The 19,853-nt window shown below is 41.5% G+C and overlaps 1 protein-coding gene across 6 annotated transcripts in view; it reads left to right on the top strand.

The window, feature by feature from the left end:
- ccdc9 (coiled-coil domain containing 9) overlaps nt 1–19,853 on the top strand; it is a 40,283-nt gene that overhangs the window by 9,053 nt on the left and 11,377 nt on the right. For 5 of the 6 annotated variants that reach the window (XM_036001010.1, XM_036001011.1, XM_036001008.1 and 2 more), the window contains 6 exons: nt 10,251–10,985; nt 11,442–11,525; nt 11,931–12,095; nt 12,213–12,394; nt 13,347–13,408; nt 17,139–17,183. In XM_036001010.1, coding sequence (XP_035856903.1) covers nt 10,251–10,985; nt 11,442–11,525; nt 11,931–12,095; nt 12,213–12,394; nt 13,347–13,408; nt 17,139–17,183 — 1,273 coding nt within the window. The remainder of the gene's footprint in view (nt 1–10,250; nt 10,986–11,441; nt 11,526–11,930; nt 12,096–12,212; nt 12,395–13,346; nt 13,409–17,138; nt 17,184–19,853) is intronic. The other variant, XM_036001007.1, reaches the window with a different exon arrangement.

The raw sequence follows: 19,853 nt of genomic DNA, 5'->3' as shown, positions 1-19,853 counted from the left end.
GATTTTAGCTGTTTTTGGGTTTTCAACTGAACGTTCGTTCAACAATCCATATAGTTTGATGTGGCGGTGCCTGACCCATTTCTTCTGTAAAGCCGTGCCTGTGCGTCTCTCTCACACACTCTGCCTAACCCCACCGCCACTCTTCCGCTGCGTCGGTCCGGCTCACTTACTCACAACGGGGTCCAACAATAGGGATTGCCCGATGCTCCGGAGCCAGTAGAAAGTTACGTTAGGCCAGTAAATACAATCAGCCAGTGGCCCGACCGGGCCAGTGCTTGAAAAAGTGAGAGAGCGGTGTGTGTCGGCTCTACTCTCTAAACTTTCCTCTGTTCTGTCTGTCGCGTGAACAAAGACCAACAGGCTTGTTTACTTCAAAGATGAAATGGCGCTCAATCCTAAAACAACATGCGAGTTGAAATGCAAAATAACGTTCATTGCGTCTCAGAGTAAAATACAACTGGGTCGAGAATGATAACTTGAGTTCTAAGAGTAACCTTTGGGAAATAGCTCAATGTGTAGCCTACGGTGTGCAAGAGGCAGCCAGTGAGAGACAGTGGATGTGCTTAGAGGAGACAGCTGTTGCATGAGTCAGCGCAAAGGAGGAATTAACAGTACAGTTGTCAAGTGCACCTACTGTGTAGGTTTCACAGTTAAGCAGGAAAGGAAAACCTGTAATTCTATATGTGGCTTTGACTTACAACTGAACATTTAGCTCACTTCTTAGGAAATACCATGATATATATTGTGTTTCCTTCAGCCTAAAAATAGAGATATGATTTTTGGTCCATATGGCCCAGCCCAAAGTGAATATCCGTTCTACGAGTGCTGTGATGCATCTTTCCATCATTGGGCGTTGTTTTGCTGGCTGTAGAAAAGATTACCTCTTTATCTGGTTTGTGATGATCCTCCAGACAGAAGACGCAGCTGACAGATTATCATTACTCTGTTTATCTATTTACCAACCACACGCCTGCCGCTTTACCCATCATGCCCTGCGTCAGTCCTCTGCACACTTCTTGTGCCCACTCTCGTGATACATATGAAGGCTGGCAGTTGTGTGTTAGATCTATATTAATTAATATACACGAGCATGTTAATGTGAAAAGGGCAGAGTTATTAATTACAGGCGACAAAATCAGGATCATGCATAAAATACTTAATATGAAACTGCGAGAACCACAGGAGAATTCTGTTAAAGCAACAGTCAACAAGGGGAAATATTAACAAGATATTCACAGAATTGAAATACGAAGCTGTAGAAACACTGGACATGGTGTCTGATTTAGTCTGATGGGCTAAGAGAGAAGACACACCAGCCTGATAATCGGGCGTCGGGTATGAAGGTAAATATGGTGCAAAATGGGAGAGCTTGTAGAATACGATGTGAGAACTTGCAGAACAAAAAATCTGAACTTGTATGTTAAAATTTGCACTTGTAAAAATTTAATTTGCACTTGTAAAAAATATTCACACACATGTGATCTGAATTTGAAGTCATACAAAGAAAAAAAACATGAGAGCTTGTAAAAAAAATCTGAACTTGTAAGTTGAAATTTGCACTTGTAGAAAATGTTCACACACCTGTATTCTGAATGTGAAGTTACAGAAAAAATATTCACAAATGTGTTAGTTGATATTTACATGAACACAATGACAGCTGCAAACTTATAATGCAACATTTACTCGTATACTTTTTTTTTTACTCTGGTTCATTTTCCATCACAACCACAACTCAGTGATTACAACCTCTCGAATCTGTCACTGCAACTTCACATATGTGCTCTCTCGCATCACAAAGTGGCGAATCTGCGCACCTCGACTTTCACAACACTCTTGACGATACATTTGGTGCAAAACTAATTTGTACCTGTGGACTTAGGCTGTGGAGCTCTGAGCTAACAGAACGGGAAAAGGCTTCTTATATACAGTCTATGGGAAAATTTTCTATCGCCAGATGAGGGACAACTCTGTCTGGCTTATTTATGTAGCATGGAAACTTGGTGGAATAGCATGCTAGCGTTAGCTAACTAGCAGCCAGCCCGCTTCTAAATAAATACCTTTTTAATTGTTTAAACACTTTTTAACAGTCAAACTAAAACACTGGCGGTGAGCTCCACGGCCTGCAGCCGCAGACGGACCGTCATCAGTGGGTAACAGGTGCCAAGTTTTGCATCCCTGCCGAGAATTGCATCCACTAGGGAAAATAATGATTTTATAAGGCAAAGTACTGTTTAAAAACTAGGCAATAGTAAATCTCTTTGTCATGTTCATCAATAATGATTAGGATTTTAGAAGGTTTAGAGACATCAATGTTTTATCAGACTCTGTAGTAGCATTTCCTCGCTACCTAGATGCAGTTTTCGGCAGCAATGAATTCTGCAGAAATGATTGTTTCTGCCCAAGCGGGTGCAATTCTTAGCAGGGATGCACAACATCAGCAAAGCAAGCTCTGGTCATGGCCGGGGGATGGGCCGCTGCTACCGGATGTGGGGCTCTCCGTGTCCCGCTGGAGCTCCGACTGCAGGTCGAGGTCGGCAGCGAAGCTTTCTGGCAAAAGCAGTGTTACTACGCTGGTCGATCCCCACTGATGACGGTCCGTCTGCGGCTGCAGGCCGTGGAGCTCACCGCCAGTGTTTTAGTTTGACTGTTAAAAAGTGTTTAGATAATTAAAAGGTATTTATTTAGAGGCGGGCTGGCTGCTAGTTAGCTAGCTAACGCTAGCATGCTATTCCACCAAGTTTCCATGCTACATAAATAAGCCGGACAGAGTTGTCTCTCATCTGGCGATAGAAACCCTGATTTTCCCATAGACTGTATATAAGAAGGCTTTTCCCGTTCTGTTAGCTCAGAGCTCCACAGCCTAAGTCCACAGGTACAAATTAGTTTTGCACCAAATGTATCGTCAAGAGTGTTGTGAAAGTCGAGGTGCGCAGATTCGCCACTTTGTGATGCGAGAGAGCACATATGTGAAGTTGCAGTGACAGATTCCAGAGGTTGTAATCACTGAGTTGTGGTTGTGATGGAAAATGAACCACAGTAAAAAAAAAAAAAGTATACGAGTAAATGTTGCATTATAAGTTTGCAGCTGTCATTGTGTTCATGTAAATATCAATCTACACATTTGTGAATATTTTTTCTGTAACTTCACATTCAGAATACAGGTGTGTGAACATTTTCTACAAGTGCAAATTTCAACTTACAAGTTCAGATTTTTTTTACAAGCTCTCATGTTTTTTTTCTTTGTATGACTTCAAATTCAGATCACATGTGTGTGAATATTTTTTACAAGTGCAAATTCTATTTTTACAAGTGCAAATTTTAACATACAAGTTCAGATTTTTTGTTCTGCAAGTTCTCACATTGTATTCTACAAGCTCTCCCATTTTGCACCATATTTACCTTCATAGTCGGGCCGTCTGGCGAGGTCCGTGACTCGAGTCTGTTCGGTGTGTCCCGTGCCGTCGGCCGTCCAAGGAGCTGTCAGCATTCATTTGGGCCGACCCGACATGTTCAGTCGGGAAACACGTTTCGGTGAACTATTTTAGTACAATATGAGATCATATTCTGAACAAGCCGCCATGACAGTCTGGCTGTGAATTTCCGGAGAAAAAAGAACCATGTGGCGCGTTCGTCCAATCAGCTTCCGGTTTTCATTTTCTGGGAAATAATCAGACTGCTAATGGAAACAATACAGAGCAGCGCCGCCTGCTGCTATGGAAACGTATTACGTTTCACGCACGCGCAGAGCGTACGCTCAAGTCGGCGTCGCCTCAGTGTGTTCTGAGGCATTTTTTGGACCTCGGGACCCGACTGATCAGTCCGACTGGCTTTTCTGCCGACGGTCGGCCCGTCTGGTTGGTGTGTCAGGGCCTTAAGGCTATACGTGTGGGAATAATAGCCTGTGCCAGGAGGTTATGTTTTTTGGCACAGAATTACAGGCTTATGAGTTTATGAGATGAGAGTTTTCATCTGTTTTCTGTTTAGTGTTGGTGAGCTCTGTGCAAAGATTTGATTTGGCAAACATTTCTGTCTTAAAATAGAGCTGAGATGATTTCACCTTTTACAGTAACATTCTGTTACAGCAGATTCTGATTCAACATATTAAAGTACACAAACCAAGCTCTGTAATCTGTTTATCCAACTCTTTATGTTTGATAAGTATGCAATTACGTTCCGTTTACATCTGTTATCATGTACCACATGATATGTAAATTAATTGCCGTGTACCAGCAACACCATATGAACACATACAGGGCTCTAGAGTGCGACCAAAATTTGTAAGGGTGTGACTAAGATTTTTCCTAACGTCCTCGCATCCGCTGCCTCTCCACTAACGAAGCGACGTCGTTTATATCGATATGGTTTAATGTTGCGTTACGTGACCCATTTCTTCTGTGAAGCCGTGTCTGTGTTTGGATCTCTCCTCCGCGCAGCCCCGCCCCCATTCACTCACACACGGCCCACCTGCGACATGCAGACAGACACAGCGCCGCCGGTCCACACTGCTGACATTTGTCTACAGTTGTAATTGTTATTAACACAGCTGTATATTGTTAAGTATGAGAGGGAAACCTGTATTGGTACCAGTGTTTCCGCTGGTAACTCTCTGTTATTGCGGCCGCCACGGCGAAAAACACAAAAGAAGTTATTGAATGGAACTAACTTCAGTTGGTTGAGTAATAACGTGTGAGACGGAGCCTGCTGGACCTGGGCGAGAGATGTGACCCATGGCCACATTATCATAGTTCATAAAAATGCAGCGCAGCCAGGGACGATACAGACATTTCATACACGAGACGTATGTAACACCGCTGACCCGCCAAAGCGCATTCGACCCGTGCTGGACCGTACTCTGTGAGTAGCATACGCTTCAGTCCATCGCACTCCCCCTCTCTCCCTATATGAGCTACTGGGCTATCCGGGTCTGTTATTGTTGTTGAAAACAAGTGAAGAAGCTTTCTCAGAGATACATTTTTTTAAATATATCCCAGGCTATTTATTTCAGATAATTTACATGTGTTGCAGCTGTATATTTTCAAATTGGGCAGGAAACCCTGTCTTTGCATTTTATTTTAATCACATCTGTTTTAATAAAAGAGCTTGTGAAAAGTGGCTTTGACTTAAAGCTGAACATTTAGCCCACTTTGTAAAAATATATATATTAGAGATAGAGATATATATTGTGTATCGCCATTCAGCCGAAAAATACAGAGATATGATTTTTAGTCCTGGACTAGTGGAAGATCTGATAAGAATCAGTGTGGAGGGGCCCAGTTTGGAGAATTTTGATGCTAGGGAGTGTGGCAAGCTGGTTTATCCAAGGCCAAAGGGGAAGAAGGCCAGATTACAGGTGTTGGCCATCTGAGGGGCATTTGACAGCAAGGGGGGACCTGCTATAAGACTTTGAGTACAGTAGAATTGTGCTTCAAATAAAAAAAAAAACTACTTATTCTTGTTTAAAATAATTGACATAATATATGTATGAATGTATATGGAGCGTGATAAAAAGGTGACCTTGAAATTGTGGCGTTAATGGTGACGCAAGGAAAAATTTGGGTGCACCTAAATTTTGTGGTGGTGCACCTAAATAAAAAAAGTTAGGCGCACCAGTGCGACCAAGGCAAAAAGTTAGTCTGGAGCCCTGACATACAGATCTTGTTGTGAGCTACATTGTTTGGCAGTTTTTGAAATGGAAAAAAGGAAAGTGACTGGAGTGCATTGACATTGGCTTCCCATTATGGCTGCACAATTAATCGAATATTAATCATGATCACTATTTTGGCATCCCACAATGAAATGAGCAATGATCGCCTGCATTATTGGCGTTTAAAATGCGAGCTTCACTCATAGATAACCCTGCTGCATATCAAATCAAGCGCTTCCTAAACTAACCCATGACAACACTGTGCTGCAACAGGTGTCTTTCGGTTTAATTAAAGGTATTCATTTTTTTAGGATTCTGTTATTCTACAGTATTGGGGAAAAAAGTATCAGAATCCCAAAAATTGAAAACCAAATACCTACCCTTCGAACAAATATGCAAATAGTTGTATTTTGTGTCCAGCCCTACTTATTTTGATGGAAAGATTTGTACATAAGCAACAATGTAGCACAACACGGAAGTGCTCTGTTTATTTAAATGTGAAAGTTCAATACAAATATTTGTCCCTAAAATCAGTAAATTATCATAAGTATTATTGATCAAAAATCATCATGATTATTATTTTGGACATAATTGTGCAGCCCTACCTCACATAAAGCGTACATGCACATTCTGAGAAATTATATAACAAAATTTAAATATTGTATGATAAATAATTATGATAGAACAATAAGCCTTGGGGCTAACCACTGAAAGATGAATATTCAAATCATCAGCCGGTGACCCCTCAATCGACTGAGAATTTTATTTTTATTTTATTTTTTGAGCAGGTGAGAGGGAACCAGAACAGTTGTTTTTAAACAATGAGCTAAAAACTTTAAAGCTCTGTAAAGCCGAGAGGAGCTGCAGATTCTGCAAAATTATCTGTCACTACGAGAGACCCCTTTCACATTGTCATTTCATCCATTATGATGAAATAGGCTGCTGTAAATAACTAGAGCATAAAGATGAATGATGACCGTAGCGATCGAAACTCGTTGCAGGTTTCTAATTTGCTTCCTGCAGCAGGACAGTTGCTAATCAAGTCCAAGAGGGTTGGTGGTGTAACCCTGCCGTCGACTCCTGCTGAGGTCCAGATTGCCTTAAAATGACCGCTGATGACTGTAGACCCCCGGTGTTCAACCTGCAAAGGTTACAAGACAAAGACGGGCCTGCTGCACATGTGCACCAGTCTGAATGGATATTTATACCGCAAAAGGGGCAAATTCAGTTCATTAGTCTGTTAAACCTCTTCCAATGCTTGACAACAGTCTCCTGATCCCCAAGCTTAAAGAGCTCCTCAAAAAACTGATGAGCAATCGCTGCCTCTCGCTGTCTTGCTCTCTGAGTTCATAATGTTGTAGTTTTGCATAATCCATAGCCCTGATTATGCTTTTGTACTTTTTATGTGGCACCAATTCTTCAGATTGAGTATATTGTTTTCTGTTTAAATTAAAAGTACATGGGTAAATTCAGCACAGGAATACTTGTTTTACCTGCTAAATTCCCTGGCCTAAGACATTTACCACTTTATTACCAGCCAAATAATAACCAAAATAATTTCTAGACTAGAATAAAAGAAAACAATAGAATCGGCCACACGCAGCGACAGGGGCAGGGCATTCCACAATTTGGGAGCAACTGCCTGAAAGGAGCGGTCTCCCCGAGTTTTAAGGCGGGTTTTTGGGACCATCAGGAGATTTTGATCTGAGGAACGAAGCGTGCGGAAAGAGGAGTAAGGGGTCAACAAATCAGCGATATATTTCGGCGTCTGTCCATGTAGTGCTCTAAAAGTTAAAACTAAGATTTTATAATCAATTCTGTATTTTACTGGAAGCCAGTGGAGAGTAAACAAAATCGGGGTAATGTGTGCCCTTCTGTTTGTTCCTGTTAAAAGCCTGGCAGCTGCATTTTGCACCAATTGAAGGCGGCTCAGCGAAGATTTATTAAAACAAGTAAAAAGAGAATTACAGTAATCTAACCGTGAAGAAATAAAGGCATGAATGATCATCTCCATGGTAACTTTGGGTAGTATTGTTCTCAATTTAGAGATATTTCTCAAATGATAAAAACAGTTTCTGACCAACTGTCTAGAATGACCATCCAAAGACATAGATTGGTCATCATCATCATCATCATAGCTTTATTTGTATAGCGCCTTTCATACACAGAGTGCAGCTCAAAGCGCTTTACATCCAAAACATTCAACACAACTCTCGCAGGAGCACATTTAAAGCACGCAAACAGTATATTTGCACTGTTGCACTGGTATTTTGCTTATTAGTTGACTGAATAATAATAATAATCACATACATAACATAACATAGCAGGGACAGATACAGCATGACATGAAGGAGAGTAGAGGGAAAAAAAAGCAACTCTCAGACTATCCTCATAAAGATAACAACAGTGTGGGAACAGGAAAAAACACCTCAGCACATAGCACACAAGCAGTACATTTGCACTGCTGAACATAACATAACATAAATGTACAGTTGCACATTTAGCGGCGAAGGCGTGGGACTGGGGAGAGGGTAGGTTGGGGGAGTTTGGCCTGCTGAGAAACGCACAGCCCGGCAGTCCCACTAGTGTCCCTGTCCGCAGAATGTTATAGCGATAACACAGCACGTTGCCGTGGTGACACCCTTGAACAGTCCAGAACCGATACGACAATCAGCAGGCAGTGGGGAAGACGGGGGAGGAACCAAGAGAGTCTCGCTTGCAGAGCCCCAACAGGGTGACTGTTTGTTCCAAGAAACGGCCTTAGCAAGGCCGTTCAGGATAAGGGAGCCGAAAGATTAAATTTGTTTTGTCTACACGAATGGCTGCTCTAATTTAGACATACATTCTATTGTTCAACTGTTCAACTGGTCAATTTTTCTTTCCAAATCCATGACCTTCCTCATGATGGTATCCAAGCCGCGGGTCATTACCATGTTGTTTTCCATCACGCGATTAATAGTTCCAGTTTGCGAACTGATCGCTTTTTCGACAGCTTCAGTCAGGCCAGGCAGCTTCCTTGGGCTTTGGACAGCTACCAAAGTCTTTCCAATTTTTCGATAAACCAGAGCGAAGCATCCTCCAATCAGCAACATTCCAGTTATCAGGGTTCCAAATAGGTAGATATCCTCAACGTCCTCCACGGAAAGAGCAGAGAGACACACGACACGCCATTTCTCCCAGCCGTCCATCGTATACCCCTCAGCAAACGTCCCGTCAGGACATGCTGGCTCACCTGAACCAGTGCTCCTCCTCGAGAATACAGTGTCAATTGCGTTGAGAGACCAGTTAATCAATTCCATGATTTTTAGGTATTTGTAGAGCCTTGCAGGGAGAGTCTCTAAAAAGTTAACAACAGACAACACAAGACAAGATAGCAAGCAGGGTAGGCCTGGGAGGGAGAGGGAGAAAAAAAGCGACCGCCTTCGCTGAGAGCTGGAAAGGAGAAAAAAAAAAAACACCATCGAACAAAACACCAAGGTTTCTTAGGCTGAACTGGAAGGAGGAGTCCAAGGAACAGAGGTGTAGTTTGATTTGGGGTAGTTTTTGTTCTGGAGCAATGATCAATGTTTCAGTCTTTTTTGTATTCAGTTGTAGATAATTGTTGTATAACCAAGTCTTAATGCTTGACAGACATTCCAATAAATCAGTTAATTTACCGAACTCTGATTCTTTGAATGAGCAGTACAACTGAATGTCATCAGCGTAAAAGTGGTAAGACACATTAGTAAAATTACGGATTATTTCACTAAGAGGGCTAATATACAATAGAAACAAAAGAGGACCTAAAACCGAACCCTGAGGAACTCCGTATGACAGAGGGGTCATGTCTGACAAGATGTTGTTAACAGACACACAAAATGATCTATCACTCAGGTAAGAGGTGAACCATTTAAGAACAGACCCAGAAAACCCCATTTCATTGTGTAACCGATTTAACAATACTGTATGGTCCAATGTATCAAATGCAGACGACAGGTCAAGTAAAATCAACACAGTGTACTGTCCAGAGTCAGCAGCCATCATAATGTCATTTGATAGTTTAAAAAGCGCAGTCTCAGTTGAATGACATTTACGAAAACCCGACTGAAATTTGTCAAGCAAATTTTTTCCATCGAGAAATGAAGTCAGCTGGCCCGCCACCACTTTCTCAAGTATTTTAGATAAGAAAGGCAGTTTAGATATAGGCCTGTAGTTAGTTGGTTCAGAAGAATCCAAATTAGGTTTCTTCAGTATGGGACTAATAACTGCTTGTTTAAAATGGCTGGGCACAGAACCGGTTAAAAGGGAAAGGTTAATCATTTTAACAACATACGGTCCAACTAATTCAAACACACAATGTAAATGTGCACTGTGATTTATTATTAGTGTGAATAGGAAAACATACATTTATTTATTTTTCATTGGTAGGATTTCAATTTTAAGTTTGAATGTATCCTAATCATCTTCTGACCATGCAAGGATTTCTTTCTATGACTCCTTAAAATCCTGGCCGTCATGTTGAGACCTCCTGCTCCACATGCTGACTGAAGCGATTAAAATATGGTACTCGGTAACTACGACATAAACCTTCTGTCCACGCTGTAAGTACTGTGTGTGTTTCCTGCAGGACAAGAGAGTCGTGAGCGACTGGAAATCCGGAGCGCCTCGCGGCCGTAAGACATCAGAGGAGAGCGACAGCCACCGAGGAGGGCTAAATGACGGCCACCGAGGAGGGCCAAACGATGGTCACAGAGGAGGGCCAAACGACGGCCACCGAGGAGGGCCAAACGATGGTCACAGAGGAGGGCCAAATGACGGCCACCGAGGAGGGCCAAACGATGGTCACAGAGGAGGGCCAAACGACGGCCACCGAGGAGGGCCAAACGATGGTCACAGAGGAGGGCCAAATGACGGCCACCGAGGGCCCAACGACGGCCACCGAGAAAGGCCAAATCGAGGGCCCAGCGATGGCCACCGAGGAGGGCCAAACGATGGCCACCGAGGAGAGCCAAACGATGGCCACCGAGGAGAGCCAAGCGACGGTCACCGAGGGCCCAGCGACGGCCATAGCCCCTCAAGGAGGACAGGGTCGGGACGAATGAGTCGGGGAAGTCAGAGAGGAGGAGGAGGAGGCCGCCAGGAAAGAAGAGAATGGGAACCCAGGACACCCAGAGATGGAGAACCTGGGGAGTCAGTAGCACATGGACGCAGAGGAGGAAGGAGAGGAAGAGGAGGAGGAGGAGAAGGAAGAGGAGGAGAACGAAGAGGAGGAGGAGGAGGAGGAGAAGGAGGTGGTGGTGGAGGAGGAGGAGGAGGAGGAGAAGGAGGAGGTACACCAGGTGGCATGGACAGGAAATCCCAGGTGAGTGCGGATTAATTACTTTACTAAGCTACTAAACGTTATTGATATGAAGTCACAGTAAAACTGCACAAATGCAGAATTAGAATTTTTATGCACATCTTCTGATACACCTGGTAGTGTAGAGAAAGTGGTGGATTATGATTAAGGCCTCGTTCAAACCAACGATAGTCCTGCATGAAAAAACCCGTCTCTTATTCATTTTGATGTAGCCAGGCTTGCGATGCAGTGGGAGTGTCAACACAGGCGACTAGTGCAAAAAAACCGCAGGGTTGTCTGGCAAATGAGTCTTGACTTTTACCAGAACGCAACTTTGTTTAAAACGTGAACTTTGTATTTCTGGTAATTGAGGAGACGACAGATAAAATATTTGTTGTGAACTTTCCTGACTTGTATTTGTAAAATAATGTATTGTGATCTGTCATTAATGATGCAGCTTATGGTGTTATTTTTGGGCAGGAATGGGAGGAGAAAAGACGACAGAACATTGAGAAGATGAATGAAGAAATGGAGAAAATAGCAGAGTATGAGAGAGGACAGCGGGTATGAGATTCCCTGTTTTTAAAAATGATTTTTATAGTGTTTTAGCACATTTTTTGGTGGTTTGGATTTCTTTCAAAACCATCCAGAGATTCCTGCCTAGCATCTGCCTCCTTAGAATTTCATTTGTCGGCCTGTTAATCAGCTTTAAAAATAAACTTTAAACTGTCATATACTGGATCCCCTTTTTTTTTATTAAGTCATCCCAGATTTAATATCTGCTGACCTTCTGTGGTCTGTTTTTTTCATAATAAATGTACAAATTCTTAGTAATGATATTGTGTTTTGGGGAGAAACTAAGTAGGCTTTACTTCAACATTTTGATCATAGCAAGCTGTGTTCAAAATGAACATGGAGGGAAGCTATTTAATCATGACAGAGCTTCACATTTAGATTTCCTCTCCTTAGCCGGATGGAGACAAGCCGATCCGAAACTTCCTGGACGACCCGAGACGTTCAGGCCCAGCGCCAGACATAGACCGCAAGGAGGGCAGCAGGAGACATGTACGAAACTGGGGAGGACTGGACTTTGATAACGTGAAGACAGGAGCTGAACTGGAAAAAGAGTGGACTGTGAGTAGTGCCATTCTTTAAAAAGGTCCTATGCCAGAAAAGCGTTTAACAGCCAAACCATTCTTATGCTTCCTCCTCTAGCATTGCTAATTTTTCTAACTTCTCCTGTCTCTGTAGAGTCGAAGGCCCGGACAGAAAGGCTCTATGGACATGACCATGTCAATGACCGGCCGGGAGAGAGCAGAGTACCTGCGCTGGAAGAAGGAGCGCGAGCAGATTGACGAGGAGAGACTAGCACGCCATCGTAACGCCACAGGCCAGTGGAGACGAGAGTGGGACGCACAGAAGACGGAGAACATGTGAGGAAGAAAACATTTCATCTTCAATTTGAATTTATTTCTGTGATAGATTTCTGCCTGAGGAGGAGCGTCAAGCAGAAGCCTGAAACTCGTTGCAATGCAGAGCAACTGCTGTTTAATGATTTTTCGGTGTCCTTCATGCCATTGAGTGCCTGCGTTTTTAAAAACCAGATTTTTTTTTTTATCTAGAGCTTTTATCTTTTTTTCTATTAAAAAAAAGGAAAGGTGTCTGCTATAATTTCCCGAAGCACAAGATGATTTATTCAAATTGCTGTTTTATTTGATCAATAGTCCAAAACCCCCAAATATTTAGTTTACAATCAGATGACAAAGAATAGCAGTGAATCACCACATTTGAAATATTTCTTGTGCCTTGTCTCTGTAAAACGATTCATCGATTATCATGATTACTGTTCTGACGATCGTAGGGGCTCATCAAACATTTGTGCTGATGATGACTCGGGCGAGTTTTACAGCTAAACGATTGATAGATTTTATGTAAAAACATTCCATGGTTTCAGCTTTACAAACATGAACATTTGCGTCTTTTCATTTATATTAATGTTAATAATTGTAATGTATTAGTTATAATGTTGAGGTTTGGACTGTCGGTTGGACAAAATAACATTGTGAAGGTGTTGCTTTGGGTTATGGGTAATTGTGATGAACATTTCTCACAAATTTTTACAACCCAAACAACTGATTAATGGGAAAACAATCAGCAGATTAATTCATAATGAAAATAATAATTTGTGTTGTATTAGTACTTGTACTTAAGTAAACAGTGTTTGTCGTCCTCTTTATTCCAACTGACAGGCGTGACTGTGTGTGTGTGTGTGTGTGTGTGTGTGTGTGTGTGTGTGTGTGTGTGTGTGTGTGTGTGTGTGTGTGTGTGTGTGTGTGTGTGTGTGTGTGTGTGTCTTTCTTTCTAACCCTGCGGCTTTTTTCACAGGTTCAAGGAGGACCCATATGCGGCCTCAGAGGGCATCACACCCGAGCAAGGCAGCAGGAGAGGTAAGTCCGTCCACACACACACATTTTACACACACACACGTCCTGTTGCTGTGGTTACACAACAGCTGGCGACCTCCATCCCATGTTTCTGCTCGTCTGACACGATGTCGCTTCAACACGTCGTCACATAGACGCACATCGTAAAAACACATCACAGGACACAACACCCAGCTAATTAGGGCCGTTATGTATATGAGAGTTGATTAAGCTCGTTATGTAAATGATCGCCGTATTTCCCCGGAGTCCAAATCAACCTTTTTAAGTTGCGGAGCTTTCAGAAGGACCCCAGCTTGCCTTTATGGGTGCCAACTGAGTCTCTTTCATTGAAAACAACAAGTGGATAAACAGCCATGACCATTATAAACCAGCCACAATAAATAAATACAAATATACACTACCGGTCAAAGGATTGGGGTCACTTAGAAATTTCCATTCCACTCCATTACAGACAGAATACCAGCTGAGATCAGTTGCATTGTTTTTTTAATCAGGGCACCAGTTTCCAGATTACATTATGTGCTTACATTATTATAAAAGGGTTCTTGACTGTTGCAGAAAGAAGTGGCTGATCTTTAATGCAAATCTACATTGCCCATTATCAGCAACCATCCATCCAATGCTCCAAATCCATTATACTGTTTACTAATCTGATATCATTTTAAAAGGCTAACTGAGAAAACATTGGAGAACCGTTTTGCAATTATGTAAGCACATAATGTAATCTGAAAACTGCTGTCCTGGTTAAAAAAAACAATGCAACTGATCTCAGCTGGTATTCTGTCTGTAATGGAGTGGAATGGAAATTTCTACGTGACCCCAAACTTTTGACCGGTAGTGTATATATATCTATTAGAGCTTTCTCAGTTAGGAATGTGCTTGAATATACGTATAAACAGACATAATCAGGTGTTTCATCAACACAATCACTCATGTAAACCAAAAATATTTTAATATTTAAAACGATGAAACGATCCCGTCGTCATTTGTTCGTTATCTCCTGGCCTCTCACACGAGACTAACCCTAACCCAGCATTAAATAATCATGATAAAAACAGAAAGTTCATATGAGCAGCTGGTAAAATAAACAAAGTGACAATATGCATTGATTGATTGCTATCAAAGAATTTCTGTAAATGTAATCTTTCGCATTTGCATTTATATTTTTGAGAGCCTGAAGATTTTTTTGGTTGAGGTACCTTAAAAGTGCTTTAATTTTACTCTGAAACTGCTCTGTTAACTACTACTCTACTACTCTTAAACTTTTTTAAACTGTTCTGCAGTTTATGGATGTAAAACACAAGCAGTATTAGCATGAAGTTTGCGAAAACAATCTGTGTTTTTACTTTGTAAATGACAATTACAAAAGTTTTTAAAACTAAGAAGTTTAATTTTAGAGCCCTGTCTTTGTGTGAATTGACATTTAACCCTGATAGCCAGTTAAACACATGTAGTCTCTTTACAGTGTAAGCAGCTTTATTATGGCTTTGTTCTGTTCATGCGTGTTGTTAATTTCAGTCAGTCATCCGGATGATAAAATAATTTACTGTGGGACTGTGGTAATCCCAGGACACAAGTCAAAGTCCCTTTGAGTGGTTTTGCATCTTTACTGCTGCTCTTCCCTTCTACTGTTTGCTTGGTGCTTGTAATGTAAATTTAAACAAGTACAACTAGATATTTTAATGAAACAATACGTCAGTCTGGGATGATTAAAATATAAAAGATAATTAAAAAATGAAAAACTAAGGCGTTTCTTTGGGGACGTTTTGCTGTAGTGGCCCGAGAAAATTACTCAATGTTGACTGAATAAAATGTTAAAAAATAACAAAGACCTTTTCTCTTAATTCAATCATATTTCCAGGGCTACACAATCATAAAATATTCAATCATAGTTCTGACTTCCACTTGATCAGGTGCAGAAATAACATTTCGTGTTTAGAGTAGGGTTAAGGTCCAGACACACCGAGCCGATAATCGTCCGTCAGACAGTCTGGCGAGGTCAGTGACTCGAGTCTGTTCGGTGTGTTCCGTGCGGTCGTCCGTCCGTCCGTCTGTTCATTTTGGCCGATTTGACATGTATAATCGGCGGGGCGGGCACTGCCGGCAGTCGGACTGAAATGACCCATCTGATTGGTAGAGTGCTAACACGGAAACGGGGAGCGGGATGAGCGTGACTAGAGTCTCTCAAAATCTGACGAAAATCTTTCAAACTGACCTTTGTCGATCTGAAATGAAGACAGATTCAGCAACTGCACGGCCTATGTCTCGCTTAAAATGTTTTCAGAAACACGTTTCGGTGAACTATTTTAGTACAATATGAGATCGTATTCTGAACAAGCCGCCGTGACAGTCTGTCTTTGAATTTCCGGAGAAACCAGACCCCGTGACGCGTTCGTCCAATCAGCTGCCGGTTTTCATTTTTAGGAGACAACGCAGATTAGCGCCACCTGCTGTTATGGAGACGTATTACGTCTCGTCGCTTTGGTGTGTTCCGAGGCACTTTTTTTGACCAACTCGGGGAGACTGATCAGTCCAACTGCCTTTTCTGCTGAGGGTCGACCGTCTGGTCGGTGTGTCTGGGCCTTTAGGCATCACCACTGATTCCCGGATTAGATTTTCGATTCAATATCGATTTGATAAGGCATATTTCAGTTACAAAACCAATTTTTGCTTGGATATGAAAGATATTCTCAAAGTTTCATGAGGATGTGATTATCCTCGAGGTCACAACAGGTTTATTTTATACAGTGAGGTCAAGTTTCAAAAAATAGATTCACCACATTGAAATGGCCACTTTGTGGATTAACATCATCACACATGAATAAAAAGGGGCTCATTGAATCTACAGGAGTTCCAGCTTTCCAGTCATACCAAATCTATGCAACTCCAAGACTGTTTAGGAACCACATTATGCAGAAATATATTCACATACACCATTTTAGAATAGGCAGAATTAACACATTTGTACTGGAGGAGAAAAAACGTCCATCATCATCATCATCTTCTTCATCATTTCTGATCCATCATTCAGATATATTTCAGAGGTTCAGAGGCCTAGGGACACTTTTGAAAATGGCCATTCCAGTTTTTACCTCAACAAAACTTAGCGTATCTTTGGAGCATTATTTAGCCCCCTTCCCAACAAGCTATAGTAGCATGACACGGTTGGTACCAATAGATGCCTTAGGACGTTGTTTCAAATAATACCTATCTTCACTCTAAATTTAAAACGTTAAAGCCTCTGAAGGACAGCAATGTCTGCTGAGATCGCCAGCGGTCCCGCGCGTCTCTTGCGTCGATCTCCGGATTTCATCAATCGATATACGATCTTTCAAATGAAGATTGTGTTTTTTTACCCAGCCCTAGTTTAGAGTGCCTTTTTATTTAAAGATATGTACATTTCAAGTGTTCTTTAAACTGTAGTTTCATGAAAGTGAAGACCATTTTATGTCAATTAAAATTCTTCAAACGCTGGAATACAGTTACAGTATATAAATGAATTATGATATCAACATGTGTATTATATGAGACTTAAATTTTTAGCAGCCTTTACCCCACGATACAGCTCTCATCTCGGTGTCTCACATGCGTTTACCTCTGTAGTGATAATACGCTTTGGCTCAGTAGCAAGATTAATGATGTTTACATGGTTATGATGTCTTTTGATTTATCTCGTGGACAAGGTGGGTGTGTTGGACGTACTGTAATGTGTTTGTGTGTATCCTCTCTGCAGCCCGGGGGCGTAACTCTCGTACAGAGCCTCGGGGCAGGGCCTCAGGTTAGACCACAGCATGGGACTGAGATTACATTGTGTGTGTGTGTGTGTGTGTGTGTGTGTGTGTGTGTGTGTGTGTGTTTTTTTATTTTGTTCCATTTGTGTGTCTGTCTGAAGCACGACAACTGCACCCAAAACCAAACTCCCAAACCTAACTTGACCTCCTGGAAAAAAAAGTTATAATTTTCATTAACTAATTAAATAAAAAAATATTATTTAATTGTAGTTTGTGTATATGTGACTTAAAACTGAAATTGTTTTAATTTAATTTAATGTACAGTAATTCCTTTTTTTCTTCTTTCATTTGCTTAATATTATTCCCATTTTATGTTTTTTTTGTTTTGTTTTCTAATAGGGCTGTTTAATCATTAAAGCTCGTACAAAGTCTTAAATATAGCTCCCTGAAACCTTCAAATACCCGGCCGTACTGATCTTGAAAGTGGAGTTTTGACCTCAAACACAGTCCAGTCCTTCTCAGGGTTTTGCTTTGGAACTGGGCGACCATCTGTAAAGATTTGCTAATTTTTCCTTGAGGCTGTGAACGCCTGAAAAAACTTCTGACTGCACAAACACTAACCTCAGGATGTGTGATTTACGTTTACATGAACAAAATATTCCGGTCTTTGCCCTCATTTGGAAAAGTCAATATTCCTACTAAGCTGTTTACATGGCTAATGAAAACTAATATTCTACTAATATTCTTGTTTACATGCAGCTGTCAAAATTGGATTTTTTTATTTTTTTAAATTTTTCCACCGTTGGCGGATTTCTTCGACTGTTGGAACACAGCGTCCCTCTTTCATTCTTCAACAACTTCTTGAAAAGGTTGGCGTTGCGATCTTTGCACAGGTCCTGTTGATATCTATATAAGTCTTTGATAATGTTTAAAAGTATGTGTGTTTCTCCTTCTGACCAGAAGTGTGGGCTTTTCTTTTTCTTTTGCATCTCTACCGCAGCCCTGCAAACTAGTTAGCTAGTTGGTTTGTGTACAATGCACAGAGCTGACCGTAAACCGGCAAGAGGTTAAGTCGCAAACTGCGGTTAAAAACCCTGATTGAGACGCATGTTCCGAATGCGCTGTACACATGTCCAAAGAATGCCTCTAAAACAAAAAAAATGTTTACATGAATCGTATCAAATTCAGAATATTGCCATATTTGGAATAATAGTAGAATATTAGTACACATGTAAACATAGTTTGTGTTTTTAAATAGTTCTTGTCCACAGGGGCCGTCACTTCCACACTTCCCATTCATTTCTTTGTAAGCAGCTGTGCAATGCTCTGGTAGCGCTGCAGCGAGTTTCAAGAGACGGGGGCGTCGCGTTGGCCTCTCCTCATTTGCATAAAGTTGCTGTCTAGGATTCTTTAGCAACTGCATAGCTTATATCTTTCCTCAAATGGTTTTTAAGAAACCCATTTTGGGGAACTATTTTTGTATTGATAAAAGAAAGTTTCCAAGCGAGCCGCCGTGTTGGACCGGTTTGAAATCCAGGAGCAGACAGCCCGCGGGTGAAAGCGTTCGTCCAATGAGGTGCAGCAAAGTGTTTCGCCGGTTGTAGGAGGGTGTAGCACGTATGTTGTCTTTGTCGATCATTAGTCATGAAAGAGAAATTCACAGCTGCTGTGTCTGGATACAGGCACACCCATCAAGCAGCACAATCCCTCCCGTCCCCTGTGGACATGAAGCATGAGTGACGTTTGCCTTTTCTGTGGCCAGAAAGTCGAATCCTCAGTCAAAAGCAATCACCAGTCAGATCTTTCAGGCTGATCTGTACTGTGAGGAGGTTAAAAAAAAAAGCTGATAAATGTTTCTAACGGCTGTTCAGTCCTGGTTACTTTCATTTCTTTGTGTTCTTTTTTTCTGAGTATATAACAGATCATAACATTGTACCTGCCCCACATTAAAGCCTGCACTCGCTTTGGCTGTGTGATGTGCGTGCGTTTCTTTTTTTATTCACTGTTTCTGGAATGACTTGAGAGTCCTCTTCACAGCCCCGAGCTGCTCCGGTAAATCTCTTCATCCTCTCAGTTTTTTTTCTTTTCTCCTCACTGAGCCCTTCATTTCTTTTGTACTTGTATCTTTCTCTTCCTGACCTTTTTTATCACATCCTCCCCTCCTTTCTCCTCCCTTTGAGCTCTTATCCTCCTCCCTCCCTCCCTCCCTCCCTCTCTCTGCATCTCCTCTCTGACCTCTCTTTGCTTCCTCCCTCCTCCTCCTCTCACATCTTTCCTTAACTGTGACCATTTTCATTCCTTCACACCTCCTGTGGTTTTCTTTCCATCTTTCTCTTTCTGTACTTTTCTTTCCCTCCATCAGCTGCTCATCTGTTCTATTTCTCTATCTTTGACTCATTTCTATTTACTTTACCTTCCTCTCGTAATCATTTCCTCTCTCTGTCACATCCCTTCCAGATGGATCGATCTTTCCTTTTGCGACTGAAATAAAAAAAATATTACTTTAAGAGGGTTTGTTCCAACAACATACAACCCACTAATGTGGTACTCACAGCTACTTAACTGGTAAATTAACCATTACATACCCGATGTTTTTAAAATGTTTTTGGGGTCTGTTGTTTTGTCATCCCAGATGTATTATATTTATGTAAAACAAAATGATTCACCACGTCTGAAAAGCGACCAAAGTGACTATTTCACTCGAACCCTAATTATGT

Source organism: Sander lucioperca, chromosome 5 (genome assembly GCF_008315115.2).
Source record: "Sander lucioperca isolate FBNREF2018 chromosome 5, SLUC_FBN_1.2, whole genome shotgun sequence".
In the NCBI taxonomy this organism is placed as follows: Eukaryota; Metazoa; Chordata; class Actinopteri; order Perciformes; family Percidae; genus Sander; species Sander lucioperca.
Note: the sequence above shows the minus strand (reverse complement) of the source record. Positions and strands in the feature narration are given on the sequence as shown.